This window comes from Lampetra fluviatilis, chromosome 18 (genome assembly GCF_964198595.1).
Source record: "Lampetra fluviatilis chromosome 18, kcLamFluv1.1, whole genome shotgun sequence".
NCBI classification, from domain to species: domain Eukaryota; kingdom Metazoa; phylum Chordata; class Hyperoartia; order Petromyzontiformes; family Petromyzontidae; genus Lampetra; species Lampetra fluviatilis.
The window spans coordinates 1372489-1395942 of NC_136292.1; the positions used below are offsets into that span (position 1 = coordinate 1372489).

The 23454-nt window shown below is 47.1% G+C and overlaps 1 protein-coding gene across 3 annotated transcripts in view; it reads right to left on the reverse strand.

The window, feature by feature from the left end:
• The window catches only part of LOC144937062 (1-phosphatidylinositol 4,5-bisphosphate phosphodiesterase beta-1-like), a 153735-nt gene extending 131034 nt beyond the window's left edge, over positions 1–22701 (reverse strand). For all 3 annotated transcript variants that reach the window (XM_078864300.1, XM_078864299.1, XM_078864298.1), the window contains exons 1-2: positions 22118–22701; positions 6561–6638 (exon numbers count right to left, since the gene is read on the reverse strand). In XM_078864300.1, the coding sequence (XP_078720426.1) occupies positions 6561–6638; positions 22118–22216 (177 nt within the window). In that variant the 5' untranslated portion in view covers positions 22217–22701. The remainder of the gene's footprint in view (positions 1–6560; positions 6639–22117) is intronic.
• Positions 22702–23454: the final 753 nt, after the last annotated feature.

Genomic DNA, 23454 nt, shown 5'->3' on the forward strand with positions numbered 1-23454 from the left:
TTTCGCGGTTAATACGGCAACAGCTGATGATGATGGAGACTAAGAGAAGTATATAAACATGCAATGTATAGAAATATATTGATGATTTTTTTTGTACGTCTTCATTAAAGTTGTATAGGGCTGCCAGAACCATATATTACGCTTAAATACAACAAGCGACGCAAAAATTGCCCGACGTTCACACTTTGGAGGGCAATACCGTGAGTTGGGTGGCGCTAAATCACCAGGTGCCGCGTACCAACTCACTCTTCGGCGGTCCGAGTCAAATCTACGCTCAAGAATCCTCACGAGGGTGTTCGAGCATCCAGCTTGTGTTCCTTTAGCGGTGGCCGCTGCGTGGGTTGGTCGGCCCTCTACCAGGAGTTGCCTCCCAACCGATGAAACGTCCGAACATCGGGGCCACAGGGTTCAAGGGGGCTGGACAGGCAAGGGGCACTACACCCATTCATATTGCATAAACCTGACCTAACGGAAGCTTGTGCTGCTGCACATTTCTAACGGAGCCCGAGAAAAGCTGCACCTCAAAACATCCGAGCAGTTTCCAGCAATGGCTCAGCGCGGTTGATAAATCTGCTCCTAATCCCCGCCGCTCACGTCTCCCCTCGTGAACAAAGGTGCCGTAAAAGCGCTTCTTGCGAGCAAGCCAAGTGAGCCGTTGCCAGCTGCTTGCCATTACGAGCGCATTTATTTGTGCACCACAGTTTTGCGCCGTGTGGCGCCGTAAGAACCTTGTTCCATTACGTTTGCAATTTCCTATCAAGGCGCATAGGAAAAGCCAGGTTTGCTTAACGCGGGCAAAAAATAAGGCGATGAAATCTCGGCTTAAAACATTCCAATTTGGCGAGCCGATTTGGCTAAGTAAGTTTTAATATCGACGATTGACATCGTGAAATTTTGAAAAGAAACGCGACCGGCATTTCGAGATTAAATTCGGCACGTGAGTTATATTGGATTTTGTCCCCCCCCGCCTTCCATTCACTTGCTCCTAACAACCTTACCCTGAAAACAACCCCGGCATCACCCCACTGCCCCCATAACTCCCCGCCACCTCTCCTACCCTGCCCACACCTTTGCCCTTGCTCCCCCGCGCCCCACCCCCCAACCCCCCCCCTCCCATTTTTCTAAGTCGCACTGTGCCAAAAAATAATTTGACTGCACACAGCCCTGGCTTATGCACAATGCATCTTTGTGTGTAATGACGACTCGTGACGCTGGTTCTCCACAAACCTCGCAGCGTCAAATGGCCAAACCTCTTAGCTTACGCGGGGGGGCCCGTTGTGCCACGTGGGGACCCCAGCTCTCCCCAGCTCTGGCTCAGCTGCCTGGGTCCTCGTGTAACCACGAAGCTCTGGAGAAGCTCATTCATCGCACACGAACGAGTTGCTCCAGGCCAGTTTCCGTCGTAACTCTTCAACGGTTGACATCGCAAGCCCCTTCATTTTGCACGTGGGGTTCAATTAAAGAGCATGATTAACCACGTCTCTTGGGGGCCTTTGTGAGGCTCAGGAAATTGTAATGAAAGCCACCAAAACGTTCGTGTTGAAGCTTTTGAAAGCAAACCAAACGAAGTAAACAAATAACTTTCAATTCACAACATGTATACAAACGTACATTCTGCAGATTCAGAAACAAATTATACATTCGAGTTACATAATCCTTCGGAAATATAAGATTTGATCATATTTACTTTGTGCCCTATCACAATGTTGATGTATACATAACAGAGTGAAGGCGTGACAAATATCCAGTTGACCTGCTTTGGAAATGATATGTGACTCCGTTTTTATGGTAAAACACAGCAAATGTTTTAAACATGCTGAGCATCGATAAACATATTTCAGAAGGCAAAAATGGTGTATAATTACGATACATACGAGTGAAAAAAAATATACAGCATTACATTCCCACATGATGCACAAAAAGTTAAGAACTATGATATTCAAGACCCTCAGTCTAGTACTGTGCTTTGACTAAAGCACATTGGCAAAAGCACATGTGAATAATTGTCAGGCACAAAATATGTCATATATATACTGTAGTTCAAAATTAAACATAAGTCTGAAATGTTTGACCTTTCCGACAATTTAAAATCCAGAATATAGAGATGCACATCACCATGGAAACCAAATGATGTCATTATGCATTCGGCCAAGACTCATCTTTCCTGGCACGAAGGAAGCTGGATATATTACACCCGATTTGCAGAAAAGAGAGAGAAGAAAATACACACACTTGGATCATTAAATATAGATGCTTCTCCTCCCAAGAAATGTAACGTTTGGCCAACTGCTCTATTCTACTAATGCTGGAGATGCTTGCCATGGTGTTGTGATGGTGAGCACACCGGACTTGTCACCGAGATGTCGCCAGTTCTATTCGATCTCCCGGCACGGCAGGTGAAACAATGCTGCAAGTTTCGTAAATCCCACTCCAGACACTTCTGTCCACCCAGCAGTATAAGTGGGTTCACCATCATGAGTCCATCGGCGGTGTTGCATGTGGTGGGGTAAAGCGTGGGTAGCTACAACCTCTTACAAGTTGACTGGCCTGCGTGTGGCGAGATGTTAACTACCTCACCTGGTATACAGGAGATCGTGGGTTCCATCCCGACCCTGACGCCTGCTGCTGTATATTTTGAGATTGCATGTTCTCCCCGTGGTCACGTGGATTTTTGCCTCCACATTGAGAAATGTGATGTTAGAGTATTTGGCTGCTGCTATAAATCTATACATGCTAAGTCACTTGACTGAGCTATCATTTGTGGCATCTGACAAACGAGCTCTACAGTATAGCTCATTGGGCCTTACCTGGTAAAATAAAATATACCTGAGCTTAGTTTCATTTTCGAGGGGCACATGGCACAGTATTTGAGGCACTTCTGCCAGGAGTGGCATGAGCAGGGAATTACGGGGCTGCACCGTCTACCTTTCATACTAATGATGGGGGCAGCTGTGCAGATGAAGGCAGCCAGGATTCTGCACGTACGTGATGGCCTCCAGCCATTGAGGTGTGTCACCAAATGCTTATGTAATGAAAAAGGCAACCATCAACAACACTTGCGAAATGCACCGTTATCAAAACGTAGCAGACATCCAACACAGCACGGTACATCAATGGTGCTTCAGAAAAATGCACATCGAGTGATATCATGTGACTCAAAAGGAAAACAAACAGCTTGCCTGAAAGGGAATCGAAAATTGGCAACGTTTTGGCCAAGAAGGTTAATCTCAAAAGGGTCAAAATACTTAAAATGTAATTAAAGAATACAAATACAAGGTGGTGCAGTGGTTGGTCTGTTGTGTTATTTAAGCGGCGATTATTAAATGGGTCGAGCAGTGGCACAGTATTATTACCGCACTGCACTGCGAGCCTGACGACGGGAGTCTGATGATTACCAGCCGTGGCAGACATCAGTGGTGAGAAATTACTAAACTGTGCTTCTGTGCTCTCCTTCCTTCACCAACCTGCAGTAAACAGCCCTGTTAAGTATGGTCAACACAATGCTTACTTATTGGCATGGCATGGGGAGGCATTTATCCAGCAGTGGACAAAGGGCTGTAAATAATCATTGTGACTTATATACAACAGCACTGTACCTGTTGCATTCGTCTTATAAACCCGTGACTGTGGAATCGGGCAAACAACTATACGTTGAGTGTGTGCATATATATGATATTAGTTATTTTAATCTGCGGATTGTGCCTACATCTTATACAGTGCGTGTCGTGTATATACAATCGGCGTTCGTTTAAGGTGTAAAAGGTGAACCGCCGTACTAATTGGTGTCGCGCCAATTCATACCGACGCAACATTTATTGTCTCCCCTTCTCAACCAGCACTCCCACACCTCCCCCAACCCTCGCGTCTGACCCCAACACACTCCTAATGTTTCCACGCAAGCTCATTACCGGCGTTCGTCTGCAACTGCAAGGGTGCCCCACAGGGTCGACGTAACCGCATTTGCGGTTGGCTTTTTCTTTTTTATTCGCTCGGTCAGCATGAGCACAGAGTACAGGGCATGTGACCAGGATGGAACGGGGTTCAGATATGTAATGGGGTCTGCGCTGGAATGGATGATGGCCGATGGACACGATTTGCGATGCAGGTGGAGGCCACGAGGAGACCCCGCGTCTCAAGTGACGAGCGCTGTGGAGATGGAGCAATGGAATCGGCTTGTGTGCGGGAGCGAGACGAGATGAGACGTGGAACTGCGGGACTGTCAGGGATGGAAACGATGTGGGGTGGCCATCGTCTAGCGGTACAGTCGTGGGTAATGGCTGACGATACTGGTGAGAGTGAATAAAATATAGTAGAGGATCAGGTTTTAGATGTGTGGCCATTTCCTCATAGCCATGAAGAGAGGACACTCGAAAATGTTCACGTGAAACTAATTGTGATGTGGTGAATTAAGCAGGCCACCCTGTGTGCTTTACACGCAGGTAGTAATATTGCAAGACTGCAATCATGATAATGCCCTAAACTGAGCCAGGAAAGCCGTACTGGGTGTCAAGGCACATTGTCAGGACAGTCCAGCATTAGGATTTCATGAGAAGAGAATTACTGTAGTGAGTGTTTGGCACATGGGAAGGAATCAGAGTACCTGGAGAAAATCCAACGAAACGAGAACATCCAAAACTCCACGTAACAAAACAAATAAGCAGACAATGTTTCCCTAAACATATCTGTCTGGCCACATCAAAACTAAAAGCATATCCTACATGGCCCATCAGCCGCACAAACATACCGTTTCTCGTTGACATACAGTATGTTGAATTTGGTCCAGAGTTTGCCTATATTAAATTCAATGGTATTGAAATTATGCATTGAGTTTTTATGTGGGGAGACGCATGTGTGAAGGGGACATAGTCTGATTATCATTTTGTTAGTTATATTCTCCACAACCATGCTTATCATGATTTAAAGCTCCACATGGATAGATTCAAGAATCCATCATTAAACCTCCATCTCATGGCTACTTCACAGCCCACTTATGATGTTTGTCATCCACTATTCAAAATGCACAAACCCTGAATTGTAGTAGGAATATCTATGTTGGTGCCTCGCCATCGTCATCCATGATATATCCACTGCTGGATGATGGCCTCCCCAGGCCGTCATGATCTCTCGTGGCCTGCTGAGGCAGCAATGTTGGTGTCTATTCCACTCCTATTTTTAAGACTACTGCATAGGCAAGGATGCTCTCTATACATGTGCACTATTCAAAACCTCGACCAGCATTATCGGCGTTCAGCATTGCATTGCACAGTCTGAATACCACAGTGTTCATCACTTTGCACGTGAGTGCTGTGTCTGTGACACAACAGAGTAAACAGTCTAACATGGCCCAACCAATCACATCAATGTATTATAATCAACAACAATATAGAATGCATTGCCTAAAGCAAGTTCTTGGGCGATACTGCATTGGCATTGATGCACCAGCATAATACGTAAACAAATTCAACGCATTCGTCAATAACACTTAAAATAAATGTACATTTTCAGGCAATGGTGAATTCTCCCTAACACTAGAAGAGCCATTTCCCAAAATATCACCTATTATATAATTTTACTTGGAAGGCATATTTTTGTTTTATTGATGAACGTTTTGAGTTAATTGCTTAAAGCAGGTGATAATCATTTAGAATGTCTAACGTGCAGTTTTAATCCACTCTCAGAGCGAGAGAGAGAGACTGATTTACAAAGTGCAGACAACCACAGACAAGCGGAAAGGCAGCCAGAACCGACGCCAATAATTTCCCAAGCTCTGTCGTCCTATACTACAATCATAGGGGCTATTCCATTCTCATGCTTTAAGTCGCATTTCCTTTTAGAGTCTATGGATGGGAATAGCATCTCCTGCGTGGACTTACATCTACAAGCTTCCCCTCACACTGACAAGTCTAGAACTTTAGTCTTGAACTGCAGTGGAATCTCAGTGGCATGCAATGTTCTTCACATAAGTACAGACTCAGAATTTGAGATTAAAATTAATTAATTAATTAATTTTGTGATGCAGTCATATTTATGAGAATCCATGCAGTATATATAGAAATGGTCAGTTTAACATAACTCTGGCTGTCGCCTGATGATGCTGGTTGTAATTAATCAGCAAAATGTCGTACTCAAATTGTAGACGTTGTGGGTTCATTCTCCAGCACACCGGTGTGCTAAACTAGTAACAAACTGGCATGTTCTGTTTAAGTGACAAACCTTACTAATTGACTGTGTCGGGTGGTGGCGGGTTTAACAACACAACATTTATATTTACGCAATCTAACCCATAAACCTCTATTATGGATATAGAGATGCTATATACATCCAAATTCTGTATGAATGAAAATTGTTGGACCTGAAGCAAAGAATATGGGGCACGGGAAGGAAACCACCTGTGGCACGTCAGAATGTATGTTGCACTTCTTTCGCACCATACATTGCCAACCGTGCTAATCTGAGGTGTGGGTGAAGGACAACAAACTAAATAAACTCGTTTTCAATCTAGATGTAAAAGTGCACCGCTCCAGTGGCTGGAGCAAAGCGAGTCAGCAGGTTACAAGTACCTTGGTCATATCTGTCCAGTAGAGAAAGTGTCCATTGGGATCCACCGCCAACGTCACAGGGAGCAGCGTGTTGGAGTCCTGAACAAACAACAACAAAAAGCAGACAAATTAAAGCGGTGACCTCCCCAGCTGACGAGGCATTGCAGCAGCCGTACGAATGTGTGCAGCCCAGGAACAAATGGCAATAAACACACAAAACAAGGTGTCAACAGCAACACATAACAGGAATCCAAGCGTGCTGTGCATGTCAAAATGACACCGTATCCGCACACAGCCTTGTTTGACAAGTCACCAGCTGCAAAGAGACGACATAGTGGCGTTTAAGAGACATTGCATACCGTCCCGTAATACGAATGCGAGGATGCTGCCGAGGTGCGGTGGACTTGCAATCCAGAGGTCGCCGGTTCGATTCAATCTCCCGGTGCGATGGTTGAGACAATGGTGCAAGTTTCTTAACCCCCCCCCACCCCTCCCTGCCTCTATCCGCCGAGCAGTATGAATGGGTGCAACCACTGTCAGTCGATCGGCAGATCATGTATGGTGGGGTAATGTTTGGGTGTCCCCCACCTCTTCCAATATATCTGACCAGTGTGGAAGAGTAGGCCAAACACCCTGCAGAGTGGCTCTCTAGAGCTCCCTTTAGTGGAGGCCCTTCCATTAGCAGTGGCATGAACGAGCAATTGCAGGGCTGCACTTTTAACTTTTATATATGATTTGTAGACCTGCAATTAAAGAAGGATCAGTCCCTGAGTTGGGTCAACCACGTGTTATTGCTCGACAATAAAGTGGCAAAATATGGTTTGATGAGATAATTATCTTTTTTATTGCACAACTCACTTAAAGTACTTTAATGAACCCACATAGAGATATCCACACACACATGCGAGTAGTCTTGATGATCTTAAAGATTTGAATGCTATTTTTAACTGGAGCACATTTGAACAAAACTAACGGTGGTGCAAATGTTGAAGTGAGTTTCTTTCCGACGTTTAACATGGAAAACAAAGAACCGCTGCCATTGATTACACCCTTTGAAGTGGTCTGGTAAGCAAGATTAGGATGCAGAAGACAGCTCCAGGAGCACATAGAACCTGAGGTACCCTAACACAAAGGACAATCAAAGAGGGAGATTGTTTCACGTTCGCCAGAAGCCAACCTATAAAGAGTCCAAGGTCCACAGTATATAAAAAAAAATCACCTCCAATGCTCTCCGTACGAGGCCCATGTAAAGTGCAGGGGTGCAACGTGCCATCAAAGAGACAATACACGCTTTGATGACGGGGGCGATCCGGCAATCAAAGTATGAGAGTGGAACAGCGCATTTATTCATTAATATCGATTCTTAAGCTCGCGGTGCACGGCATCAAAGCTGCTGCGTAAGAGGAGCCAATGTTTTTCGATGTGCGCTCTGTTGTGCATGTTCCCTCATCCATGTGTTGCTCTTTCTGTCTTTCAGTGCAATTCCTGGAATGCAGCCCTCCATGCTTCTTCACTCAATTATGACGTTTTTATATCCTCCGCTTTCTTTTAATTGCATGTTCGTGTCCGTGTTTCTGGACCATGTCGGGGCAGGTAGCGCAGACGAATTTCAACTGTCTTCATTATCCTCATGCATTCTTGACGACGTCAGAGATTGGTGCCAGAAAGATGTGGCACTACTTGAGCATATTGGCACAAGACGGAGAGGAAAGTGGAAACAAAATGACGAAACGTGTGCACTGGACACCGATGATTGTGACGATGATGATGACGATGAGTCTTTGGACACATTCACACAAGTTCAAGACGTCATATCGACTCTTAAGACAAGCACGTGGGCCTGGGCAGCAAGTGTCACTGGAACAGATGGCAGCTGATGAAGACTAACAACGAAGTGGCAGCTAAAAGAGGGAGGAAGTCCACTCCGGATATGGAGCAATGTAATCATCTCATGTGCAGGTGGGTCGTTGCATCACAAGACTGAGACACGGCTTATGGATGCCTTCATCCACCAATGGACAGATCACGGAGGTGATATGCTATTTGTCATTGGTGTACGCAGGGCCGAATTAATATTTTGTAGGCCCTTGGGCTACAGGCACTGTGAGGCCCCCAGTAATATTTTCAAAAGGAAAACAACGTTAAATAAAAATGTAAAAAATGTTTACAAGGCTAACAACAAGTAAAATTCAGCGTTCACACAACGAAACAACTTTTCACTTCGTCTCTGGAGGGCCTCCAGCTGGCGGAGTTTTAAATTGTGACAACTCATCGAATCGGCCGGGAGGCGGAAGAAACTAATTGTTCCGCTGTTGAAGTAGACCTGAGGCAGTCAACGGAATAGAGCGTGAGCATGAGAGACTCAAAAATAATGTTGGTATTCCACCAACTGCTGCTGTATTGGTGTTCCGTCCCACTACCACGTTCGACATTGAGGTGCATATTTTAGGCTGCCTCATTGCCACTGCCACCTTTGCTGTTAAGTTTGCAGTGTCATATTTTACAAGACAAACATACGGTGTTAAATTACGTACCCAATGTAAAAAAAAGCTAAACCCCACTGTACAGGGTAAAATTAATCAAAACGGATTTTTTTATCGACCAACATCAGACGTCCACGGTGTGCACAATTTAATTGGTGAAACCCTAAAATCACACGCACTTGACATGCATCACGTGGTTCAATCTCTAAGATGCCGTGACAAAATCTCTGCCACCTATCTGGGGAAGAATATTTACAATCAAATTGAAGTCTGAGCGTAACACGTTTTTAATGTCGCTTTAATTTGTGAGGGGGATGGGAGAAATAATGTATCATCTATTTTACCATTATATAAATGCTCCAAACAAATCACACTTATAAAATGTGTATTGCTGGTACGACCCTGAAATTTAAAAAAAATCAATTTGCATTCAAAGAAAATATATTGTGTTGCTGCTATTGTAGACAAATCCATAAATATAAAACAGTAGAGTAAATACAATAAATATTTCCATTTTACAGGCGCGGTATGTGGATGGCAGAAATAATGTATCCTGCATTCATTCCTTCATCCACACATCTATATCTTGAGAATACTCATCCACAGCCCTACTAACCTGCGACTCCTATTAGTCGCAGCACTAAAATGGTCCGCGCCCAGATGCATCCCATTAGGAATCGAGCGACACATTCCTCCGAATATCTGCAGGTTATCTAACATTTGCAATCACTGAAAACGAACGGCAGTGGCACCAGGCAGCTTAGGGGAACCCGGCCCTCCACTCATGCACCCCGATACAGCCTGGTGCTCATTCATTCATTCACTCACCCATTCATGCATTTGCTCATGCATTCATTCATTAACACACCGGTTAATGTATGAATTCCTTCACACAGTCATTAATGTGTTCAACAATTTATGCATTCATTCCTTCATCCACACATCTTATTATGCAATCAACCATTTATTCGTGTGTGCATTCGTTTATTTATGCATTCATTCATCCATGCATTGAAGCATTAATCTTGATTTGAAGCTTTCGTGACTGCAGGAAGCCATACTCTTTGGTTCATTCAGTAAAGTCACGCAGGTATAAAATAAAATGAATCACGACGTTTCGGGCGCAACACAAGCGTCCGTCATCAGGTGGGAAAGCATGGTCTGCTGCACGGAAGTGGCTCTGTTAATGTGAGGGATTAGCATGATGTTAACGTGAGAAACTAGAGGGCACGGAAGTGGCTATGTTAATGTGAGAGATTAGCATGATGTTAGTGTGAGAAATTAGAGGGCACGGAAGTGGCTATGTTAATGTGAGAGATTAGCATGATGTTAATGTGAGAGATTAGAGGGCACGGAAGTGGCTCTGTTAATGTGAGGGATTAGCATGATGTTAACGTGAGAAACTAGAGGGCACGGAAGTGGCTATGTTAATGTGAGAGATTAGCATGATGTTAGTGTGAGAAATTAGAGGGCACGGAAGTGGCTCTGTTAATGTGAGGGATTAGCATGATGTTAATGTGAGAGATTAGAGGGCACGGAAGTCGCTATGTTAATGTGAGAGATTAGCATGATGTTAATGTGAGAGATTAGAGGGCACGGAAGTGGCTCTGTTAATGTGAGAGATTAGCATGATGTTAATGTGAGAAATTAGAGGGCACGGAAGTGTCTATGTTAATGTGAGAGATTAGCATGATGTTAATGTGAGAAATTAGAGGGCATGGAAGTGTCTATGTTAATGTGAGAGATTAGCATGATGTTAATGTGAGAAATTAGAGGGCATGGAAGTGTCTATGTTAATGTGAGAGATTAGCATGATGTTAATGTGAGAAATTAGAGGGCACGGAAGTGGCTCTGTTAATGTGAGAGATTAGCATGATGTTAATGTGAGAGATTAGAGGGCACGGAAGTGGCTCTGTTAATGTGAGAGATTAGCGTGATGTTAATGTGAGAGATTAGAGGGCACAAAAGTGGCTCTGTAAATGTGAGAGATTATCATGTAACTGTAGAAAAGAAGAAGAGCGGCCTCCTCGACGGGGGAGTGCAACCCAACGGGTGTAATCCGCAGGGCCTGTGGGCATGATAAGAGTGCAATCCAAAAGACATGTGAGCGCCCTCGTCTAGGAGGCCACTCTCCTATCTCACAGTTACATGATAATTTCTCACATTAGCATCACTAGCCCCGGCCACTTCTTCATGACCCATGAGCTACACCCATTTCAAACCTTTTAAAACAGTCTGCCTCAACAGCAGGCCACGCTTTCCCACCTGATGATGGATGCTTGTGTTGTGCCCGAAACGTCGTGATTTATTTTATTTTATACCTACGTGACTTTACCGAAAGAACCAAAGAGTATTGAAGCATTAATTGACGCATTAGTTGGCGCGCTGCCTACGCGGCACATAATTGTTGTGATTGTTGTGCGTGTTGAAATGTACGTGCGCACATTTCAACACTCACAACAATTATTTTCACAGATAAGAATAGTTCATCCAGAAAATTCATCCTATTATCCCCCGTTCACCTGCATTGTTTTTATCATGGATAAGTGGGGTAGAAACAACACAGACCACCCCCAGGATAACGGTATCAATGAAGTTCACCCCCCACATCAGCGTGGACAAGAAGGATAGTCTTGGGTCAAAATATAATATCGCGGATATATGCAAATAATATAACATATATGATAATATAACGTGTGTACATATATAAAGTACTGTGAATATAAAGGACATGTCAATTCCAAGGGCATACGTGGTATTCAAAGTGTGTCTTTGAAGTGCGGCTTGTCGCTGGCTGTAATGACGTAAGCCCACATTAGCCTGCATCTCAGAGTAATGCAACCCATGCTGGTATGCATTTGTGCTGTAAACAGTACTGTATAGGCCAACACTGGTTGTAAGCCACTGTGCCGTCACCTTCGAATTATGTCCATGCCAATCCACCTTAACTTTATTGCATCAGCCCCACTGTTCAACCAACCAATCAAAAGAATGTCTCCACTACGGTTAAATGTTTTTTTAAGTCACAGAGTGTATCCACATAGTCTGTTGGCTGTTCCCTATGGTGGGATGAGGTGTGGGTAACCCTCCACCAAGACGACCGGCCAGCATGGAAGAGTGATGCCAAATGTCCTCAAGAACTCTAGAAGGGCATGATGGAGCTCCCTCTAGCGGAGGACCTACTGGACATCTGTGAAAAGAGCTTTATAGCTCATCGGATTCCTCCAGTATAAATACACATTCTGATTGTGACCTTGTCAGCTGTGGCGCGAACAAGCACTTTCAGGGCTGCACCTTTACCTTCACTTCACGGTGTCTCCTGGAGTGTTGCTCATTTCCCGCGTCAAGCTAGAAACTCGTGGGCAGTTCCACGATTTGTCAATTCAGACACTTTAACGGTGTGGGTAAGGATTTGTAGTCATGAAAAGGCAGCTTTTACTTGGGCACTGGATGTCAACCAGTTAGGACTGTTGCTCAGATGGCAATCATTTGCCCACTTTTCTAGATAAGAAACTAAAATACCACAGCACAGAGACAAAACTGTCTTTTTCATCAACACCAGGATGGTGGTGGTATTTTCGCACGTGTAAAATATGCTATATTTTCTAAAACTATCATGATGTTCAAAATGACAGCCAACAGCACTTATAAGGATGATAATGGCAGAACAGAGGCGTAAAATCAGAAAGTCAAAGGGTCAGAGGGACATTGAGCGATGGGTACGCGAGTAAGAGAACAGTCCCGTTCCGGATGTGGACATCAGGACGAAAAAAACGTGGAAAATCAGAACATGTCACGCATGTCACAGAGTCGGCGTCCCACCCTTTTCGGTGCGACTGCAAAACGGTGCACTAAAGAAATCAGACAACGACATGTCAGCCGCTATTCACACGCGGGTGTTTAAGTCCTGCCACGTGCCAATTTATCAATTGGGTGAAACGTTCCGTGGGGCGCGGGTTCGGCGGCGGCTGGGCAAGCGGGCGCAGGCCGCGCAGAGCCCCGCTCCGTCCCAACTCGCGGAGCGCACAAAACCAGCGACGTGATGGTGATGAAGAAGACGATGGTGATGGATGGCAGTGGCGAGGGCAAGGGTGAGCGTGGAGGCGGTGGTGACGGCATTAAGAGAGATGTGGATGTGATGCCATGGTGATGGCGAGGGCCAAGATGTAGGGGCTGTCACTGCAATTTAAGGAGAGAGCAGTCTTCATGAAAACATTTGTAAATAATATAAAGGTGCAAAGAGGTAAAGGTGTAGAGGTCTCTACTTGACAGAGCTCTGGGGGGACCTTCTGGAGGGTATCTTGGCCTACTCTGCTCTGACACACTGGTGTTGGAAGAGGTGGGTGTACCCACACTTTACCCCACCACACACAAGCAGCCTGCTCATCAACTAAATGTGGTGTACCCACTTATACTGCTGGGAGGACAGAGGTGTGGATGGGGGGGGGCTAAAAAACGTGCTCCGTTGAATTTAAATGTCCATATATATTAACGTAGTACTGGTGGCTGACGGCAAGCATCAGGTCTGTCATGAAACACCCATCCTGAAAACAAGACACTGGCAACCAACATGTTTGAGATATGATCAGCGAGCAAATTACTTTCTGTCTAAAATCATCGTAAGTGCAGCGTTTTACTTGAGTGTTGTATGTTTCTCTCACAATCAACGGGACAAAGCTGGCATTTCTGAAACTTGGGGAGGGCTCAGAGAAAACAAGATCAGCACTCATTTATCGAGTTAGGGACACGGACAGCAGTGCTTTATACATCAATCCACCAAATGAGGCACTTCTTCAGCTGACGGGTTCTATCCCACCACCCCCACACACACTGAGCCGACCCAACTGCCACAGCCTCAAGCACGGCCTTACCCACTGGCCTCCCTGAATGAAGTTTTTGTTTCGATAAATCTAAGCCTGGCAGCTTCCTTCTTACCGGTTTGTCGGAGTGAATCTTCAATAATGGCTTGAGAGCGCTTCCACATCCCCAATAACAGTGACTCGGTAAGAATGATCGTTCAGAAAAATCAATTATAAGTGACAAGACAAAAAGCTAAATATTGACGTAACCAACGATCAATAAATGGTAAACACAAGCATGCGTTTACAATTATGACAATAAGAACACTTTCTCGGGTCCGTTTTATTTTATTATTTTTCAATTACAAAATTCCTACAGATCCTCCCAGTGAGCATTATTAGACAGTCAAACTGAAAATAAGTGGTTCACAAATCACCAAAAGTGTGAAATAATTTCCCACTATACACTTGCATTATTTATTTCCCCAGCCACTGTACTTTAGTTAAGATGAGGATATCCATCAGCATGATGGACTGGCACTGCTGATGTTTCATATTGTCTTCAAAGGAAGCACAACATTTTTTATGCGGATGTATTTCTTCCATCTGTGGTGTAAATGTCAACGTACTCTTCACCAGGGCCTTGCAAGGAACAAGATAGCCGACTGATCAGCCCTAATGCATTCATATAAAAAGGTAAAAGTGCAGCCCTGCAATTCCTAGCTTAACACCACTGCTGGCAGAAGGGCCTCGACTAGAAGGAACACTTGAGGGGCCCTCTAAAATGGTAGCTTGGCCTACTTCACGCCGGCCAGCTGTCCTGCAAGAGGCACGAGAACCCACAGTGCACCCCACCACACGTGACCTGACAATCGAGATTAACTCGACTGTATCCGTGTATGGGGCCATCCATTTAGTAGGCGGCAAAAACCTGTCAAAACTTGACCCCCGTCCCCCCGAATCCTATAGAACGGCCGATATTTAATCCACGCAGAAACGATCAAGGATTAATAATAGTAACGTGTTTAAGCAAACAGATAGTCCACCGCCGGACTATCTAACTCATTTCAAGGCCAATGTAGAAAAATTATTATCGAGGCTTCACCCCCCCCCCCCGTTTCCTATGCGCACATTGTCAGTAGAGCCCCCCCACACGCAAACGGCACGCATTCGGGTTAACCCCCCCCTCCATGCGTACGGACTGAATGGATGACCCCTATCCTGTTGGGTGAACAGAGGTGGGGCAGACGAGAACTCTGGATTGAAAGTCGAGTGCGGGAACCATTATACCGTGGAAGTGTCCCTGTTGCTTTAATCCAACACACTCAAAAGCCAATCTGAGTATTTGTATTAATTTACCTCCCTTCTAACAAAAGCCGGGATGGGTTATCGGTATCAGAAGAAGCCAAAATGTTTGTCGACACACAAGGGCTGACACAGCATCTAGGTGAAGCAGGGAGGGTGGCGTTTTACCAAGAAGCACTGTAGGTGTTGTGATAAGATAAGCCGTGTAGCCAGCCACAAGCACAATGAAAGCAAAATGCAGAACGGCGAACCGTTTCAAATTTCAGCAGCATAGCAAGCAGGACATCTTGACAAAAAAAATATGAGATGGGGTTTCTCATCGTGAACATACTTGATGTATTGGTTGCAAGTGGGCGAGATAAATGGATCCTCGTAGTACAAAAGTCGCGTCTCTGCGTATTCCTTTCCCAGAGATGGACTTGGCAGCAATGCGCATTGGTGACTGTACTTTACTGATGAGCCCTAATACAGACGAAATCGATTAGCAGTCGTCTCTTCGTCTCACTGCTGCCTGTTAGCCACGTTTGAGTTTTCAATCTAAACCAGATTTTTTCAATCTAAATTAGATTGAAAACCAATTCCGTTCAAACTGCTTTTCGTATTTAGTTTGTTGTCCTTCCCCCGCACCTCCCATCAACGCGGTTGTCTAGGTACGGTGCGAAAGAAGTTCAACATAATACATAATACATCGATTTGCTCAAGACTGGCCTTTTGAGTTTGTTAGACTAAAGGCAACAGGGATACTTCCACGGTGAAATGGTCCCCGAGGTGGCCGGCTCCATTCGCTGCAGGCCCGAGATCTTTCTGCACAGCACAGTGCACAAGTTGTTTGTGTTGACGGAACCTCGCAGATCGAGAAAAGCCACCACCACCACGTCCACGTCCTCAGGAGCGAGTTTCGCAAGGCGCCCGCCCTGGACGTTCGAGCCGCTCTTATCAAGCACAGATAACAAATGACCATTGTACCAGGCGGCTTCGTCTGGTATCTGCTGGATTTTGACTTTTGGCAAGGAGCATTTGAATATATATGCTGCTCAACCTCTGTCAGCAACAGCACTTGACGAGCCGTAGTTTAATTATTATTCTCTCTGCATGGCAATACGAGACGGCCGTGATGTTCCAACGTCAACAAACACGCCCTTCGCACAACTGCAAACCGTTAAGATTAGCTCCCGCTATTGCCAACTTCTGCAGGCCTCTATTGTATTTGCGCCACTGAATGGTGCAGCCGATGGGACAGCACTGCACCGTGAACCCGACAACCAGAGTCCAATTCCCCGGCCACCACGCCGAGCGAGTGCTGCCCGGACTGGGCCACAGCCGCCTTCACCACCAGCCCGCGAATTGACCAGCCATGTTTAGATTTAAAGCTTTCGTGACTGCAGGGTTTCATGTTCTTGGATCTTTCGATAAAGTCGTGATCATGTTATTGTTTTATTTTTATTATTTTATTATTTCCCTTCTACGCGATTTTACCGAAATAACCAATAATATTAGATCAGACTCTTCCGGAATATCAAATCACCTCGGGATGTTGGGGCGAAGGCTTTCCCCTCGTTAGCCCTGCATTAGAATCAGAATCAGTATCTTTATTTATTTAGACTGAAGGAATCCAATGAGCTATGGAACTCTTTTTCACAGATGTCCATTATGCAACGGCCACATATGTTGTTGCTGGCTTGTGCGGTGTGCTGTTCGGCATGTGCGTGATGTCCGACGTTTCGCTCCATGTTCCGCGAGCTTCCTCAGGAATTCCGTTTCTGAAGAAGCTCCCGGGACGGCGCGTGGACCGAAACGGTGGTCGTCATACCGACCAACTCCGTGGCACAACCCGAGAATACATCAGAGAGCAGGACAGCACAACTGTATAAAAAAACTAAAAAAACTATGCAGTTGTGTCAAACTGCTTCAGTCCCATCATTCGTGTAAAGCAGTGGCATAGCCGATAGTGTGCAGGCGGTGCAACTGCACCTTGTGTGGGGGGGGGGGGGCAATCGTTACATTTTGGCCCAGCCAACAGGTGACAAAAACGGGGGCAAGCGAGGGGGAAATTGCACAATGGGGCCTCATTCCTAAACTAAATTAAAAACTATTCATTTTACCAGGTAAGGCCCACTGAGCTGTATAACTCATTTTAGAAGCGGCCTGTCCACAGATGTGAGCTCAACTAAGTGGCTTATCACGTGCAAATTTATCGCAGACAATTTCACTCCTTGCACCACTTGCACCATGGGCCCACGTGAACCACACCAGGCCACCGACGACAGAGAAACCAACGTGCTAGATTGAACGTGAACTTTAAAGCCTTCTTTTCTATTCATATTCTTAGTTCTTTCGGTAAAGTCACGTAGATAGAAAATTAAAAATAAATAAAGTAAAAGCAAAAAACCACGACGTTTCGATCGCAACACAAGCGGCCTTCATCAGGCGGAGAGAAACGAGGGGGCAAGCCTCCGAATGCGACTGCTTCTCGGGGCTTCCAGAGTGAGCAGAGCCGTGCGGCGTCAACGGCACGGGCGGGGGGGCAGACAGCGCCAATGTCGGAGCTAAGCCCCGCAAGTACAAGTCGTGCAAGTGAAGCGAGTGCGTGAGACAATGGGGGGAGGGAGAGAGGGGCAGAGACAGAGGGAGGGCAGAGACAGGGCGAGGGGGGGTAGAGGTGGAGCTGAATGCGAGGGCGCAGTCCAAGTGTGTTAGTTAGACAATGGGGGGAGGGAGAGAGGGGCAGAGACAGAGGGAGGGCAGAGACAGGGCGAGGGGGGGTAGAGGTGGAGCTGAATGCGAGGGCGCAGTCCAAGTGTGTTAGTTAGACAATGGGGGGAGGGAGAGAGGGCCATGCGATGCCAGATCAGTGACATCGCACAACCGCTCACTTTCTGCACCCACCCCACCCCACCTCCACAATACAAATTCCTACCTAAAACATTTACACATGTCCGGGGTGTAAGAAGGATGCACGCTTGACCTGTCGCTCTCTTCTCTCGCTGTCGGCCCCGGGCCTGCGTCTCGGTGTTCGGGAAGCCGCGGTGTGGTCGCCTCGGCGCGGACCGTCGAAAGCCGTCGGAATGTTGACACTGAACACTCGCGTGGTCGATCTTTACTTCCTTGCGCGAGATGAGTTGGTTCGCGCGATACGACATCGAGGTGCTGTGCTTGGTCGTGATTTAACGATTAACGATGAGAGATGCTGCACAATAATTGGCCGGTGATCAAGACTATACGCATCGGAGGGGCAACCAAATAAGTGAATGGGCGTACACAGCCAGGGAAGACATGCATCCAGCAGTGGGTCGATCATGGGTGATGCTAATAATAATAAGAGACACGTGCTTGGAATTACATGGAGAGACCGAAATAGGATGACGTGGATCAGAGGAATAAACACAAAGCAGGTATCGCAGTGATTCCACAAAGATCAGAATGAGAATCTGTATTTATCCTGCAGGAATCCGATGAGCTATGGAGCTCTTTTTCACAAACGTCCAGTAGGAGTGGATCAGAAATAAACGACAAACACAAAACCCGATAGGAGTGCCAATGAAATAAAAGGTAAACAACCCACTAAAAACGATAAGAGGGCTTGGGCAGGCCACACCACTCAAAGCCATGATGGGCAACAGACGAGACTGGGTAAAGAACGGCAGCCAAAGGAGGGAATGGGCCAGGCGAGACGAACACCGCAGCGGTGGCGCAATGGGACCGGTCCCTGTGCAGAGAATGAGATGGGCCGTGGCATCGCAGGAGACCGGGAGAGATGGCAACAGCGTGGGTGTGCCTTCATCCAGCAGTGGATGGACAATGGCTAACGACGATGCCAGCCAACGTAGAGGGGCAGCTCGCCAATGGAGCAATCACCCACGGGGACGATAACATCGCAACAATACTGCGCATTAACGTGACGCCGGCTGACAGGGCTGTTCAGCGTGAACAGGCGGCACCAACGAGACATTCCTCAATGTGTGATGAGCGCACGGCAGCAAGCAGCATCTGTCACGCTCGGTGGCTAACGAAGGGCGAGTCCCGTCCGCACAAGTTTGGCACGCCACGAGCTGCGCGGGTGCTGCGTCTGAGCCGCCGCGTGTGGATGCGCGTTGGACTTCTTTCGCACCGTACGTGGCCAACCATGCTCACGGGGAGGTGTGGAGACGCGAGATTGCGCGCCTGGCCACGCAGTAAGCACGGAGAAGACACCCGGTGCCGGCACGCTTTGTGTGCGCTGACCCTACTCACCAGCCGACAATGACTAACCCACTGCAATGACTAATGGACAGACTCGTAATAAACGCACAACTCTTGCTGTGAGCGGCTCGGTGGGATAACGACACGAGACGTCAGATTGCCCACAGCAAGTGAACTTGCCGCAGCACTTGGAGTGTGCGTCGTGTACGCGACTGCCATGCATCACCACGCACGTGCTGTGCCGGCAACTGCCACTGCACTTTGACCCTCCCCACCAACGCCGAAGTTTGAGTCCTGGCCAGGGCTCATGTCAGTGCAGAGTGATCCTTGCACCCCATTCTTACTGCTCAACGCACACATCGACAAAGCGTGCTGCAGTCAGATAGCCAGCACGGCTGATACGGGTCGTTTGACAACTGATACGGGTCGTTTGACAACTGATACGGGTCGTTTGACAATAACTGACACGGCCCTCCCTTCCCCCAGTCATGTGTTGTGGAGGGGGCGCTGTGAATTAATGATTATTATTATAAATGTCGTCTTTATCGACTGCAAGTGAGTGACAATACTCTAACGAAGATCGCATGATGATGGAGTTTATTCAACCGTTTCTTAACGTTACAGTAGCGGAGGCGATTGGTTTGTACTTTGCGTCGTTACTCACGAGACATTTCGAGTACGTAACACGGCTCGCCACGTACAATTCTGTGATTCAACCGAATACATTTAGGAGGTAACCGCAGAGAAGTATCATCCAGCAAGCCTTCGATATCCAATGAATACGTTGTAAGTGATCATCAACGGTGCAAGCGCCCCAAGTTACTCAACGGGCACAGTGTGTGTGTCCTCTTGGTGCTCCATCAGCAAGCCACTTTATGTGTGTATCCATTTTGGGATGGTACATTTACTTATAGATAATCGGCGTTTTAATTATTACATATGATGAGTGCTATCCACAGTTGTACGAGTAACGATGACATGCTGTTGTAAGGATAAACAGGTACAAGAGTTTCACAATGCGATGAGTTCTGGAGGTAACACACATATACAATGTTGGCCGTGAGCCGATTATGTAAATTCCTCATTGCTATGGCGAGACCCATAACTTCCTTAATAGAACTGATAACTGTCCATCATACTATACATGCGGTGCAATCTCACAAGGTAATGGGTCATTTACAAATCCCAAAGAAGATGGGATGATGATGATGGTGGTGGTGATGATGACATAACTGAATTGTACCCTATCCGGGGATTGAACCCATGGGATTACTACTTGAAAGGTCTCCATGTATTGCAACCGAGCAACATCCCAAGCCTCGATGTACGGCAATCAACGCGGCCCTTCATCACTCCAGACCGGCAAGACGAGTAACACCAGCTGAGCCACTGCATGATGGGAACAAAGCAGCAGTGAGTGCGCTAAGAATAGACTTATCCCCACCATGGCAATGTGGAATTTTCACCATTGCCTCGGAGCAACAGATGGTACGCCAGTCAATGATCAGTTTAGCACTGGAGCACTGGGATTGTTTTTACACATGTACTACGGGACATATATCACGTTGTACTTACTGCATAGCTTTATTAGAAAGTCACAAATATTTGTTGACTCATCAAAATACTTTGCGCATTGCATGTGCGCCGCAGTATAGACACCACGCACGTGCCTCCGCACACGATCAACCACGTACAGCGAAGCTGAATGCTACCCACGACACAACACTGCATTGTACCCGTGCATAAGCGACGCTGGACACATTCGTGCCGTGATGGTGATATTCAGAGGTGGGACAAAGTCATTGTTATGCAAGTCCAAGTCGAGTCGCAAGTCATCAAATTCATGACTCGAGTCTGACTCGAGTCCAAGTCACATGACTCGAGTCCACATCTCATAGGTGGGACAAAGTCATTGTTATGCAAGTCCAAGTCGAGTCGCAAGTCATCAAATTCATGACTCGAGTCTGACTCGAGTCCAAGTCACATGACTCGAGTCCACACCTCTGGTGATATTGTAAGGACGTCACATCCAATAAGGTGGTGGGATGTTGGTGCGGTGGTGCCAATGGAGCCACGTGTGTGTGTGTGTCGCTTACAGATCGAGCCAGGTTTGTGCCACTTAGGGAGCTAAGTGTGTGTCACTTAAATAGAGTCAGGTGTGTGTGTGTCACGTATGCCGCCAGGTGTGTCACTTCAGGAGAGAGCCATATATTTGTCACTAAGAGAACCAGGTGTGTCACTACTAGAGAAACAGGTGTGTGTGTGTGTGTCACGTAAACAGTCAGGTGTGTGTGTGTGTCACGTAAACAGAGTCAGGTGTGTGTCACTTAAAGAGAGATTCGGCCAGATGTGGTGCCACTTATCAAAAGTCAGGGGGTGTCAATTCAAGGGCCAGGTGTGTGTACACTTAAAGAGCCGTCCTTTTAGCAAGCAGGTGTATGTGTGTCGAGTAAATACAGAGCCAAGTGTGGTGTGACTTCGGAAAGAGCTACTAGGTGTGTCACTTCTAGAGGGTCATATGTGTGTCACAGAGAGAGAGAGAGCGCCGGGTGTGACATCAGTAGCCCACGTGTGGTGTTGGAAAGGTGCGGGTGTGTGCCACCAGCATATCCAGGTGATTGTCACCTAAAGAGCCTGGCGTGTCACTTACAGACAGAGAGCCAGATGTGGCATCAGTAAACCACGCGTGGTGTTGGAGAGATCGAGCAGGTGTGTGTGAAGACCCATGGAGCCGTGTGTCACTTCTAGAAGCAGGCGTGTGTCACCTAGCGAGCCAGGTGTGTGGGTGTCACAGGCGTCGCCACTCACTCACCTCTTCCCATTTCAGGAACTTGTTTCCCTTCCGCAGGTCTTCTGACACTTGGATGGGCTTGAGCTGCAGCGAGTGCACGCCAGGCTGTGCGCCTGCCATCTCCTGCTCTCGACTCCACAAGCTCGCCTTGTCCCCGCCGCGATAAACAAAACTAAACTAAACCCCAGAGACAAATACTGCCGCCGCACAACTAACACACGCGCCGGCAGATGGCAACTAGGACAGCAGCGACCACAACTGAGTGACACTCACTCACGAACTCGCTCACACGGCCTCGCAGCCAGCCCCAGCTGATGATATGCAACGCAGGCAAACGATTATTGCAACTTTTATTCCCGTCTTCCCTTCCCGTCCTCGGTCTGTCTCGCCCTCTCTCTCTCTGTACGCCTCCTACTTCAGACTATGTCCGTGCGTCTTCGTCTCGCCTGTTCGCTTCAGTGTCCCGCCTTGACGCGCGTGTGTGTGTGTCTGTGCGTGTGTCTGTGCGCCTCTCGTCCGGGCTCTTTGGATGTAACTTGAAAAGTGGGGCGGTGACTTCCTCGGCGAGGGAGCCACAAGGCGGCTTCCTTCGTCTAGCAGCGCCACCCACTAAAACCACACACACACCACCACCACCTCCTCCACCCCCTAATCCCCTCCGCCTCCACGCCACCCTCCATCCTCCCCCCTCTCTCGCAGACTCTCGCTCCCTGCCGCTGTCCGCTCCAACCCCATTCGCCACGCGCCCTCTGGTGCCTGCGACGAGCAAAGTCGCCCGTCGCGATGGGATTCCTCCTGGTGGGGAGACGTCTGGTGGGAGACGAATCCTGGGAGGGTCACCATCACTGGGTTAGTGGACATACATTCAATTTGTCTACGTTGGCCTTCAAATGAGTTAGATCGTCCGGCGGTGGACTATCTGTTTGCTTAAACACGTTAATAGTATTAATCCTGGATCGTTTCTGCGTGGATTAAATATATCGGCCGTTCTATAGGATTCGGGGGGGGTGGGGGTGTAAAATGTCCGCGTGCCTACAGGGAGGGGGAGGAGGGGTCAAGAGTTCACAGATCTCTGCTGCCGACTCAATGGATGGCCCCTTAAGTCAGAGGCGGAGTTTGACTTCCTTACTTGGGGCCGGGGGTGGGAGGCACGGGCTCGCTTTGTCCCTCGCATTAGGAATCGCGGGAGGATACAATTAATACATGTTTCATGTTAATTATAAACTACTGAAAATAAATTAATAAAGGTGTCCAGTTTGTGCGGGGCGTTGCCCCCCGTGCCCCCCCCCCCCCCGCAAACTCCACCCATGCTGGGTTTCTAAACATCATCATCATTATTTTTGTGCAAAAATTTCGAT